Genomic DNA, 13,218 nt, shown 5'->3' with positions numbered 1-13,218 from the left:
TCCACCTAATATTCATACAAGTCTCTAGCTCACAGGAATCATTCTAATTACTAGCACTGTTTTTAGTTCGTGGGCCTCGGCCCAGAATTCTATTGTAGCCGATTGTAATTGGGCTTTCAATATCTAATCAAGCCCAGACTTTGACAGTTCTGTATCTTAGTGCGGCCCACCAACCGAGACCCGAATCCAGTATTGAATTTCAACAAATAAGGAGGAGATCAAACTTGGGAGACCCTGCTAGTGATACTCGAAGAGGCACCGATCGTGAAAAATTACCTAGCGACAGAAGATTCGAGGGGTGGCAACTGGCAATTGGCGACTGGCGAGAGAAAAACAAGGTAGCGTATAAAAAACCTCTAAAAGTTGTGAGAATTATTTTTTTTAATTGGAATACGTTGTTGTTTCTTGCGTATTTGATAGGCCAACGTACCCTGCCAGTGTTATTGCTAGGCAAATTCTCCACCAAACAGACACTTAAGAGCAACAACCTTGAGAACTTGGATTTAGATTTGGACTTGGACAACATGTAATGAATTATTCTATGTGCTATTGAGCTCTTTTGACTTTAATGTCGAGATAATTATAATTGATTTAACCTAACTAATTTACTAATCTAGTTTGATAATTAGACTTTAATCCAATCATACAACCCAACACGAAAGAAGCAGCTTCTTTATCAAACCAAACAAAATCTTCCAACTTAGATTTCAAAGTTTCTATCGTAACGCTATTAGACTTAACGAAAAAGAGCTTCACATTGGAACAATCTTTTTCCTTGGCCACTAATTAATCACAGCTCTGAACAAACCTTGCATTGCTCATCTTTAATGGTTAATTAACAGTTCAACACCAAAAACCCACCAAATCCAAAATCCAAATTGATATCATTGATACGCCCCACTTGGCTTACAGTGTCAAAGACAAATGGGTATGAGGAGAGAGATATAGATGTTCTTTAATAATTGCATTTCAAAATCAAACAAATACTTGGCTCTTTCTTATGGAGTGACTAAGGTTCTCGTTTGTGTCTCTAGCTGAGTTGGGTACAGTTCATTTTTTATCATCATCAACAACACATCTCAGCCTCTTCTCTCCAATCTGAAATGGGTTCCGGTAGTAGTCGACTGGGATCGCAACCTTATCCGGCTCGGGTCAACCGAAGAAATCGGTCCGGTATTTTCTCTTCTCTTATCTGTGGCGGCTCGTCTTCTCGCGGTTATCAGGAGGTAATTGCCGTTAACCATTTTAATCGATTAGAACAAGCGTCAAAACGTTAATTTCAGTTATAGTCGTTAAATGTAATTCAATACCCATCTTTGTGTTTCTTGCGATTTTGGGCAAGCTTGAATCTTGACTAACAATTTGAATTGATTCTCTCTGATTTGTCTTTGATAGTTCTTGGGTTTGGTCAAGAGGTGACCGATTATCGGTCTCAATCTATCGTCATCATCGCAGTTGAGCTGGAAATATTATGTGTTTGTAAAATTAATCCCCCTTTGTGTTCCTCGTTGTTTAGCTCAAAGTTTTTCAATTTGGAGTTGATGTTTAGAAGCGACTAGATGGTTATAGCAACGGGTCTCTTTTCATTGTTCTGGTCTCTGTTGAATTGTGTGCTTTTGTCCTTTATAATTTTGGTAAGCTTTCAGTTGGTGAGCTTAATTTTTGAGTTATTGGCATGGAAACCACAAAGTTGTATTCTCTTAATACCATCTAATTTTTTAAACCTTTCTTTACCTAAGGAAAGTTGGTTCAATTTGTGAATGATCTTGCTGTAGTGATCATCACATCATTTTGATTAATGGTTGAATGGTTTTTGTTTGTTTTAGATGGACAGCAACAGAAATTCTGGGAATCATGTAAAGATGTTTCTCTGACATTATAAATGACGAAACTTGCTAATTCTGAGTGAATAAAATACTTTTCTCATGTGTTCTTTTGCATTACCGCTCTATGAAAATCAGTGTCTGTATGTTAGAACGGCATTGTTTATGGAAGGACCCTTTTATAGTCATGGGAGAGCTGTGGAGGTGGCACTCCCCTCAACACAAGGACTTCCCTAGAGAACTTATCCATCCAAGTAATACTCATTTATTCCAAGACAAGAATGCCAACCTAAGATTCCTATTCCAGATTCTGAGACTGCCTTGAGAAGAGAGAGCAATTAAACATCACCCGCTTTAGTTACTTGAAATTATCATAGAGAACTACTCTTTGTTTTTTGATAAGTAGGGAACTTCAATTTAGACCTTCTTATGGCAGCAGAAGACAATGTATTGTGGATTATATAAATGCTTAAAGATTCACTAGGAATTTGGTGGCCATTGACAACTTTAGTGCTTGGAGTCTTTTTATTCTAATTTCCCTGGTGTTAATTTTGCACTATATAATTCTGGATAATGATATGTTGATGCTCACTTTTTGTAGATGGAGGTTTATCCAACTGAAGGCCTGGGGAATTCTGAAGTACATTGTTATGAAGTGCTCAATATGATCCAGAACCCTAGAGCAGACTCATCTTCTATATTGGGTACAGTAACTGGGGTTACTAGTTCCAGTTCTGAAAATGGAGTTCCATCTGACAACGAAACAGCTTGTGGAGATGCTCTGGTTGAAAATGGTTTTAGAAATGTTGAAGCGAGTAACCGAGGAAAGAACCTGTCTGAAAGTAAGGAATTAGTTGCTCCTAGCCTGGTAAGTGTTGATCATTGTAGTGATTGTCATGATTGTAGTAGGCATAGTAGCACTACAGATAGTATTTCAATTAAAGAGCAACAATCTTCAGACATTTCCTGTGTTAATGTCATGGCTAACAAGGATGCAGTTGGTGGCATTGAAAATTCAGAGGGCAAGAGTGTATCTCAGATCTATCCTGAGGTTATTCATCCGACTAGTTCTTCTGAAGGGCATGGCAGCTCATGTTCTGGATCTTCTAATGGGGCATCTGTTGAGGATTGCGTGGTACAGGTGACGAGTTCTAACTCTGATTCTTTTCCTCAAATTATGGATCCGCCAGTTGCTTTCCACCCGCAAGAAAATGAATCTGTTAGGGAGGCAATACCTTCAGGTCTAGGATACAGTGGCTCTAACAGGGAACAAGGTCAGGTGGATGGAAGTGTTCTTCATGTTGATGTGGTGAGTATATCATCTAGCGTTTTGTCCAGCAGCAACACAAGTAGAGGTAATCGTGAGCCCAGAAGGAATAGTAGAAGATTGTTTTGGGATGCAGTTTCAAGGCGCAGTTCTAGAAGATATATTGGTTCTCCAACAATTCTGTTCTCAACAGATGATTCTGATGATATTGGATCCCGTGACAGATGCCTCCTTGACATCAGTAATGATTTTCTTGAAGATGGGGTTGGAGGTGATTCAGCTCACCTTGGAAGTGGAAATTACAACTTCCACGAAAGGAGACGGCATTCAAGATCTGAGGTGATGTTTTAGCCGATCTAAACTCTGTGTGCCAACTGATTTCTTTTGGGACAGTGGAACCATACTTATTTTAGAATCTTCAGTTTTCCTTCTTTTAATTTATGGTACTTTACTAATTTGTTCCCACATCACTTTACAGATATGGGAAAGAATTAATGGTGATATTGATGAAAGTGGTTGGCGAACTACCTACTGTCCATCTGGACTCCATGCTGAAGGTTCATGCTCATGTAGTTCATTCTTGATGACAGAGGAGCCTAGAACTCGTGCAAGTATATCACGAATAGTCATGCTTGCCGAAGCTCTTTTTGAGGTACTTTTGTTTTGTTTTTTTCTCTGTGTTTCACCTAGCATCTATTGTCACCCCCTTTGTTCTTGTCACAATCATCATCATCAGATCATTTGGTCGTTTGGGGCTCTTGAAACTCAATTTGTCTGCCACCCGATTTATAATTTTGTTCATGCCCCAATTTATAATTTTGTTCACAATGGAATGTTGTATGTTTTCTGAGCACTACCGTTCTACGTGTAGGAAGTAAGGGTTACGTTTCCATGCGAATTACAAAAATTTTGCCATGAGGGGTGGGGGTTGCACGGTTATTGTCTAAGTGCATAGAAGCCTCTAACTGTTTCTTTATTTGCTATACTTATTATTCGCAGGTTTTGGATGAAATTCATCGTCAACCTTTATCATTATCCCTCTCTATGGTGTCACTTCCAGCCCCTGAATCGGTTGTTGACTCTTTCCCCCTCAAGAATCACAAAAAGCCAGATGTAGCAGGAGAAGAAGATGCGGAACAGTATGTTTCTCTTGCTTAGTCCTTCGAGTACAAAACGTAGATATGAACAAACGAAATCAATATGATGAGCACAACTTTGATTCTTTTTTTTTCCTTAAGTCTCTTTCCAGACGGGGATTGGGGGTTTTGCTGTACGGTTCAGTTAGTTTTTGTAAAAAAACTCGCTTTGACAATCTATTCAACTGCGTCAGCTGATACAATCTAATGCATAGGTGTTACATCTGTCTGGCTGAGTACGAGGAAGGGGATAAGATACGCGTTCTTCCGTGCCATCACGAATATCACATGTCATGCGTGGATAAATGGCTGAAAGAGATACATGGGTAACTATTAATCGACTTCCATTTGCTTTCATTTCTCAGCTTTTCTACTTCCAAGTGATTTCTTATTCAAATTCTACCTGTTTTGTTTCTCTTTTATTGGGTTTTCTCTGGGGAACCCCATTTCCTCTTCCTCCCATCTCTTTTTCTGGTTTTTTGCAGGGTATGCCCACTTTGTCGCGGAGATGTTCGTCAGAGCGGCCATGACTGTTCTGTATCCAACTCAGGAGCTGCTTCTCTTTAGTGGAATTGTACATATGAATGTAAATTTTTACAAAAACTTTACGTATTGTTTGTCATCTTAGCATGACGCAATTCTGTATAATTATACAGCAATTTTACAGAAACTTTACATATAGCAGTTATTACAATGAAAAATTTACTGGCTTAGCATTCTGTCCTTGAATAAATGGAAATTAAAAATTTTGAACAATTGATTTGAAGGGATCCGGTCCTCCGCAATTCGAATATGAGAGTACATGAATTCTCAGATATTGTTTATGGACCTTTTAATCTCATACGTTGATTCTGGCTAATGATTTTAATTGAGAGACCTTTTCACTTCTCTCTTCTTCTCAACTCTCTCATTCCCGTCTCTCTGGTGGGTTAGGTCGAGCATACCCTGAGGAACACTTTGGTGATGTTGGTTAGCAGCGGCAATGGCTCTGGTGGCCGATCGGGTAGTTCTTCCTCGCAGTGTTCTACACCTTTCGAGTTTGATTGTAGTCGGAATATGGAACATCAAGGCTTATGGAGTTTTGATTGTGGTGGTATGCGCTTTAATTTGGTGGGTCAATTCTTGGTAACCATGCTCAGCCAGAATAAGAAAGAGACGGGAAGGAGAGAAAACGATGTCGTAGGTATGGTTCGTAAATATGACCCATATAGGAGAAGTTCCTGTAACGGTCATATGCTGAATCAGCCCTATAAGGCTCATGGGCTTGGATGGGCTGGACTTTTAGCACCAAGCTAGTAGTTGCAGCAAGTTTGATAAAACAATTTTGAAAATACATGTTAATGCATTGTGTTGATTTAAATTTTAAATTAGCAAAGATTTAATAATCCAAAATGTGCCATGCAGTTATCCTCCTTTGATTAGATTGACAGGCACTAAAAATGGAATATATAGAAGATATTGTGGCCCATCCAAATTAATGGTATAACCATATAAATCTAAATATTCACTAAATAAAAGTCCAAAATTGAGTAGTAAGTAGTAACAATTATTATTCTCTTTATGGGGAAGTGTTAAGAAAAAGTCTCTTATAATAAACATAATCCAGCATATAATTAGATGTGCATTCCTTAATTCAAGTAACTAGAGCATGTTTGACTTAGAAAACATTCTATGGCCCTGATTTGTCACATCACATGTTGCTGATGTGGTGTATTAGGACCAATAATATTGTGATATTTCATAAGTTGTGATGATAAATTATCGGTGGTTTGGGATAAAAAAAAGTTAGTTATAATTTAAATATCAAATCATCCTCAATCACTCATGATTTGATATCAACCTCCTACGATATATCAAAATACTATTAGTTTTGGTACACCACATCAACTTATTATATGATGTATTAGAACCACTCAATATTTTCTCGATTTGATATGAGATTCTTAAATTAAAAATCAAATTTTCTCATCATATTAATTTAGTATTTGAACACTTTTAAAAAAGTAAGCAAATTAAATCAAAACCTGATTTACCAAAATATCCTTACCTCCATATCCCTTGTAATCCGAACCCAACAATAACCGCCTCCTCACGTCCCTCAAAATCCCCCGCATTTTTCGTACCCTCTTTCGTCTTTTCACATGCCCCTCTACATTCTATTTTTTTCCTATTTATTCCTCCAAATTCGTGTGTAATTCATGGAGACTGATCAATCCGAATCTCATTCTCCAACATCGTCTCTCAGAAACAAGCTTAAATCCTCTCTCCGCCTCTCCTCTTGCTTCTCCAATCACCACCACCACCACCAGAATGGCAGCCAGGATGATCACGAGCCGTTTAAATCTCCCGGGAAGGCCACACTCACGCGAACCTCGTCCTGGCGGAATAAGTCCCGGGCCCACGAAATTCCTGAATTCAAAGAAAAGTGCGTGAACTTCATCTCTCGAATTGGTCGCCACAGCCATGGTCACGGCCGCGGATACCACCGGAGGCGTCACTCCATGTCCGCGGATTTCAAATACGATGCGACGAGTTACGCGCTCAATTTCGACGAAGGAATTGATGAGAATAGCTCCGACGAGTACCCCTTGCGGAATTTCTCCTCCAGGTTGCCTCCGTCTCCCACCAGAGAGATCCCGTGCAGTTGAATTGTCCGGTGCATTTAAATGCTAAAGTTTTTAACGGTTGCGAGTGAAACAAACCGAAGAAGGAACTTGCGAAGCCCCAATATTTTAAAATGTTTTTGTAAAGGCCCAATAAGTTTTAAGGCCGTGGAAATGTAAATATCCTCACATGGTTATATGTTTATTCTAATTATTATTATTTTTGAATTCCATTATTATGACTATCAAATATGAGCAAATCTTACATTTCTGGAACCTTTAACCCGTGATTCCTTGAAGTAGAAACAATTCTTACCAACTTGGTCTCCCATGGGTAATTTTTTCCAGACAGGTTGTGAGGTAATGACTTGTTTCGACGAGCGACCAAAAATGATTTTGTTTGAGATGAAACTCGGGTTGTCTATTTTCAGCAAGCTTCTTGACCAGAAATGGGTGGAATATAAGCGCCTTATCACGAGAAGTTCAAAGGTGATGTCGGTTTCATTTAGTAGTGGTTAGATTGTCCGGATCGAACGACTTTCCTCTCAATGACCACATATTTTCGAATGTGATTTCGGTGGTTATAGTGAATGAAACTTGTTGAAGTTGGTTGGGTTTAGTTCGTGGTGGCTTGGGTTTCAATTTGACGATAGTGGATACTAGCTTGGTGCTCGGATGGTGGCGACACCATTGTTGACAGTAAGTGTACTTGTCAGGAAGAAGAAAAAGATGATGAGGGGTGGGGACGTGGGGTGTAAAGAGCAAAAGTCTAAAAAAATACAAAGTCAACATAAGTCGGGTGTGGTTAACAAAGTTCGAGATGTGACTAAAATTTCTCATTCACAATTGGGTTCGGCCCACCTACCAAGATGCGATTACAATATTGAATTTCAACAAATAAATATAAAATCTAGTGGAATTGTCCATAAAAAGAAGCACATCGATCATTGAAGAAGCATCCTGTCGCAAAGAGGAGGAGGAGGTCGATCAAGCTTGGGAGACACTACTAGAAAGTGGGAAATGCTTGAAGAGGCGCCAGTCATGAAAAAAGACCTAGCAAGAGACGACGCAGCGAGAAGACTACGAGAGGTAGCGAGAGAAAAATGAGGTAGCGTATAAAAAACTCTAAAATATTGTGAGCGTCATTTTTTTAGTGGAAATGGCCGTGTATATGTTGTCATTTCCTGTCTGTTTGGTATCCTTGCCCTGCATTTCTATTAGTGTTACCACTAAGCAAACTCTCTTCGAAACGGATACTTAGAGCACTTCCGTACCAAGGAACAACGTTGTGCACTTTGACTTTCAACACTGGACCCATCCGGTGCACCAAAAATGAAAATAAATAATAAATGTATAGTATTTAACATGACAATTCAGACGATATTTTTTTTTCCAAATAAAAATCAAATTCATCATGATCGAATATCAAATGTTTTGAGTTTATATCTGATGATCTAGAATTGTCATGTCTTTTTCATATTGAATTTGATTTCTGTTTTGAACAAAAAATATATCATTAGATTCGTAATATTAAATATGACATTTATGATTTATAATTTTTTCAACAATCTTGCAAAAAGTGCCGTTACCCATCAAGATTATTGTGCCACATTTGACTAAATCATAGGTAGTAAATGCATCTCTATAAAGAGATGACAGGTATAACCCGAATCTAAAATTCACTCATCCTTGGAGCTAATATATTGAATTGAAACAGAAAAAACAAAACTTGAATCTCCATCTAAATCAACATTCGCATCACCAATATTCGCCTCGGGAGCTTTTCCTCATAATGGATAATGTTTTATGTAATTAAAAGAGGTAAAAGTGGTGTTGGCACAAGAGAGACAAATATAGTGTGGGGTTGGTGGAAGCAAGAGAGACAAAAATGAAGATTAATAGTTTGGTTTGAAGCCTTAAATCATGGTAACGGGTGGTCTTTAGTCATTTTAGTATTTTATTTGACTGGACGGTTTTGTTAGTTGGCAGTTGTAATTACTTTTAGCAGGTAGAGTTTCTTAGTGCTATAATGGGGCCTTTTTTTACCGAAATAATATATGTTCATAATTTTATTATTCATAAACTTACATAATTTATATGGCAAGTCAAATAGGCATGCCACATAAATTAAGATGAAAACAAACGGAAAGAGTCCAGTCGTCCAGAGACGAGACATCATGACTTCTTGGTGAAAAATGTATTTTCCTTATTAAAGTATCCCATAACAAAAATCCCAAAAAAATTTATATCGTAATGCAAACTAATTTTAGTTTAATTGCAAAAAATGAAAGAGTCCAACAATGACGCTTTGCTCGTTTGAAGCAAAATATAAACTACCTTTTAGTGATGGTCTAGCTAGTTATCTATTCGAACTTAAATTGTAAAGAATCTCATTTGATGTATGGAGTTTGATTATAAAAACTGGTTATCTCTCCAGATTTAAGATGTAAAGAATCTCGCGTGAGTTCGTGAGTTCGAATCTAAATTGGGTAGCTATTTCCAAAAAATTTGCATTGAGCCCAAACCCAACTAACTCATATGATGAATTTGTACATGCTTAGCCTAAGTCTGACTTGAGGTTGATTTGTTCTTAGTTACCCTAAAAAAAAATCATAACAAAAATAAAACATAAATCCACGGATGGATATGCTTTGACCCAAAGTTTTGAATTTTCTTTTTGGACCCTTTTACATGCAAAAAAAAAAAAAATTAAAAATGGCTATTCTACCCCGTGAATTTTGAATCATAATTAACATATGAGACTTGCGCTTGGGCTATTGATAGTGAAGCCTCAATAAATTGTTTCATTTTTAATCAAAAGGGTCATGGATAATTGTAATTAATAAGGACGGATTTGTACATATCTAACCCAGCTTGAGTTTAATTTGTTCTTAGTCTCAAAAAGACAATCATAATAAAAATAACACATAAATGCAGGGACGAATATGCTTTGACCCCGAAGTTTTGAATTTTTTTTTGTGACCCTTTTACATGTAAATTTTTTTTTTAAACATATCCTACCCCGTGAATTTTGAACCATTAATAACATATGAGACTTGAGCTTGGCAATTGATAGTCAAGCCCCAATAAATTGTTTGATTTTTAATTAAAAGGGTCATGGTTAATTGTAACTAAAAGGGACAGTATTTGATTTTTTAAAAACAATTTAAAAACAAAATTTGAAAATAGATTTAAAAAATAAAAATGTGTTAAAAAATTCATTTGATTTGTGTTATTAGAATAGTGCTTTCACAACAACCTAGTCATCGTTCCAACCCTAAAGGCAAAAGGGAATGAAAAACTTTGCTGGTGTGATAATCACAAACGGAGACATGTATGTACACGAATAGAGACATAGATTTAACAAAGAATTTTCCACCTAATCAAACGTCAAGGTCTAAACCCTTGACTCTCTCAACCGTTCTTCCACATTCCAATAATTGTTTGCATCATCATCAAACCCACCAAGAAAATCGGCCACGAAACCCTTGAGAATCTCTGCATGTGAAGAAGAAGACGCCATTGGCTCTGTCAATCGGCACCGTGATCTGCGAGACCCTCTCGTTTTCATTTTCTCCAAAATCCTTGATTAGATCATTTGTTGAGTACGAGATCGTCGTCGTCGTCTTTCTATTAGATCGGCGTACGTAGTTATTTGAGGAAGAGACACATAAACAGATCAAATTATCTTATTTTCAAAAATGTTACTCTTTAATAATGAAAAGTGTTTCCTGGTCTATGATAAAACTTTTACAAAACATGTGTATGTAGTTTTGGTTTTTAAAAACAAAAAGATGATTTCAGTTTTAGAAAATAAAGTTACTGAAAACTAAGAAACAAATGAATTTCAACAAGTTAATTCTTTAAATTTATTTGTTTTTGAAAATGTAACTTTAATAAATAAATAAAAACCCAATTTATAACCGTTGAAAAATATGAAAACGCGGCCGGCTCACTCCCTCCCTCTCCTACACAGCCACACTAAACCAAAATCAAGCATGTTTCTTTCTGTCTTCTAGCCCCCTCATCAATACATCCTCCGTGACCTCACACTGCTCCATTCTCTCCATCGGAAATTCTCCACCGACACTCTTGTTGGACCTATGGTCCTATATGTCTAATTTTGATGATATTAAATCATTTATAAATGATAATGAAACATTAAAGCAATATTTGATTTATATGAATTGAATTTAAATGACTATATATTTTTGAGATAGTGCTGGAAATTAAGTTTTGAAAACAAACATACATGGACTAAGTTAGAGCATCAATTTTCCAATTATCATATCTTAACCAACTTAGGTCCAAATGACTTGAAACTTGAACCACATGCACATGAAGGTTTAATATATGTTATAGGACTATAATCATGAGAAATTAAGTGCATCACATATATATTTGGTCATATGCTTAAATTCCGCCAAAACTAGGTTTTACCTAATTTTGTGCATATGTGTTCTTTGTGAACGTGGTGAACCAAATGAACTCCGATTTAAATGAAATTTCGTGTGCATCTTAGTTTCATCACTATGAACATATTTGATTTAGTAAAGTTCAAGAGAAAAGGTCATTTACACTGAGTTTGCAAAATGACTTTGAATTTACACTTAGAATTTATCGGTTTCACTATTAGTGATCAAATTGCTTGGTTGAGTGACCAAACGATTTCCGATTGTTATGAAATTTTACATGGACATTCTAATACATATAAAATGATTTATCATACAGTAATATGAATTTTCTGGGTTGTTTTTCTAATGTAATTAACCTATGCGCTCTATATGAAGCTCTTTTGAGCTTACATGCAATTGGGGAGTTCTACCTCCTATTTCCTTGTAGGTTAATCATCATTGTGGTCTCATATGGCTCAGAATTCAGTATGTTGAAGAGTGGTCAAAGTCCTGTTTCTAAGAATGAGCTTGGAGCTCTAGGAAACTATGAAAAATCCTATATTTGCCAACTTTCCACTAAGGCACTTAATCAAGTTGAATGAATCAAACATTGAGGCTATTGGTTGTGGTCTTCATGGAGATACAACTCTTTTCAAATGTGTGGGACAAACCTTGTCCTCTCTATCATTAGTGATATATTCTTGTTTGACATTTTCACTCAAGACATGTGCTACCAAGAAAGTTAGAATTGGTGCAATCAAACAAGATCTTTGACATTTTCACTCAAGACATGTGCTACCAAGAAAGTTAGGTTGGTGCAATCAAACAAGATCCTTGACTAAGGGATCACTTTTGAAGTCTATGATTCAAAATGAAGGGACAAGATGACATAGTACAATCTACATCCATGGTTGAGAATTAAAGAGAGATTGAATGGTCAAGATTTGAAGACATACATTGATCAAAGGGTTGTGCTTATGACAACACTTATGGAAGAAAGGTACAACTTGACTTCTCTCAAGCTTCCAACGTCTATATGCTCTATGGTGGAGATTTTTTTGCTCAAATCATCAATGACCAAGATTAGGAGCTGCAATGGATGGTAGAGATCAACTCTTGAAGTTTGATCCAATGGCTGCAAGCATAGGAGAGAATTGCCTTTAAAAGAGGATCTTCCCTTTCATACAACTTGGAGAAGCAAATTGAAAATTATCCTTGAGAGAAACCTCTTGCTATCAACTTCATCAATCATCAAGCTTTCTTGCTATTTGCTACAACAATCTTCTCCAATACAAGCCTCTACAATCAAGGACTTCTCACTATTCTTGCTTTTGTAAAAGGGAAGTTCCTATATCCTTTAGGCTTTGTTTGCTTACAATCTAAATCTCTCTTGTTCTTAAAATCCTATCTTTGAGAGTGTTGCTGTAATCTTGAGAGTTCCACACCAAATACCTTTGAGGTAACCTGTGAGAACCTTGGCTGAAAATCCCATTGAGAAATTCCCTTTGTTAAGGGAAATTGTAAACATTGAAGTTTGAGGGAGTTCTTAGAAACCCTTGGTGTAAGGAGTTTTGTGGGTCTCTTAAAACCACACCTTAGTGGAGTTGAGAAAATCCTAGGTTGGTGAATCTAGGTAGTAGACGTAGGAGAAGGGTCTCCGAACTACTATAAATCGCTGTGTTGATTTCTTTGTTTACTTGTTTATATTTACTACTTGTTTCAAACTGCAGGATTTTCAAAACTCTAATCTGTCCGAGATTAGCAGACTTACTTAAACTTTGAATTTTAATCTGAAATTTTGATATAGTGTTTATTAAGGTGTTGTGACATTGCATATAAAATTTTGTTGCATTTCGACATTATTTGATAGGTGAAACCTGAGTTGAAAAATCTGTGCGCAGTGTATTGTTTGAAAAATCTGTTTTGTGCAAATCTTGATTATTTGATATTTGGTCATTCATTATATTGTATCATATCTTACATTGGATTGAATAT

General features: G+C 36.7%; 2 protein-coding genes across 3 annotated transcripts; both read left to right on the top strand.

Moving 5' to 3' along the window:
• Positions 1–693: 693 nt before the first annotated feature.
• Positions 694–4,945, top strand: LOC119997391. 2 transcript variants are annotated; one of them, XM_038844369.1, is made up of 7 exons: positions 694–1,226; positions 2,425–2,691; positions 2,815–3,429; positions 3,569–3,742; positions 4,090–4,229; positions 4,442–4,552; positions 4,712–4,945. In XM_038844369.1, the coding sequence occupies exons 1-7, from the start codon at positions 1,104–1,106 to the stop codon at positions 4,791–4,793; spliced, it is 1,512 nt and encodes a 503-aa protein (XP_038700297.1). In that variant the 5' UTR covers positions 694–1,103; the 3' UTR covers positions 4,794–4,945. The 2 variants fall into 2 exon arrangements, with proteins under 2 accessions (XP_038700297.1, XP_038700296.1); XM_038844368.1 differs by having other exon boundaries at positions 2,425–3,429.
• A 1,479-nt stretch (positions 4,946–6,424) lies between these two features.
• Positions 6,425–6,874, top strand: LOC119997030. Its single transcript, XM_038843802.1, has one exon. The coding sequence runs from the start codon at positions 6,425–6,427 to the stop codon at positions 6,872–6,874; it is 450 nt and encodes a 149-aa protein (XP_038699730.1).
• Positions 6,875–13,218: the final 6,344 nt, after the last annotated feature.

Source organism: Tripterygium wilfordii, chromosome 4 (assembly GCF_013401445.1).
Source record: "Tripterygium wilfordii isolate XIE 37 chromosome 4, ASM1340144v1, whole genome shotgun sequence".
Taxonomy (NCBI): domain Eukaryota; kingdom Viridiplantae; phylum Streptophyta; class Magnoliopsida; order Celastrales; family Celastraceae; genus Tripterygium; species Tripterygium wilfordii.
Note: the sequence above shows the minus strand (reverse complement) of the source record. Positions and strands in the feature narration are given on the sequence as shown.

Excerpts from the sequence above, each read along its gene's own strand:
- LOC119997391 (XM_038844368.1), top strand. The coding sequence starts at position 1,104 with ATGGGTTCCGGTAGTAGTCGACTGGGATCGCAACCTTATCCGGCTCGG. Across the intron at positions 3,743-4,089 it reads TTGCCGAAGCTCTTTTTGAG|GTTTTGGATGAAATTCATCG; the intron begins GTACTTTTGTTT and ends TATTATTCGCAG. Across the intron at positions 4,230-4,441 it reads GGAGAAGAAGATGCGGAACA|GTGTTACATCTGTCTGGCTG; the intron begins GTATGTTTCTCT and ends TCTAATGCATAG.
- LOC119997030 (XM_038843802.1), top strand. The coding sequence starts at position 6,425 with ATGGAGACTGATCAATCCGAATCTCATTCTCCAACATCGTCTCTCAGA.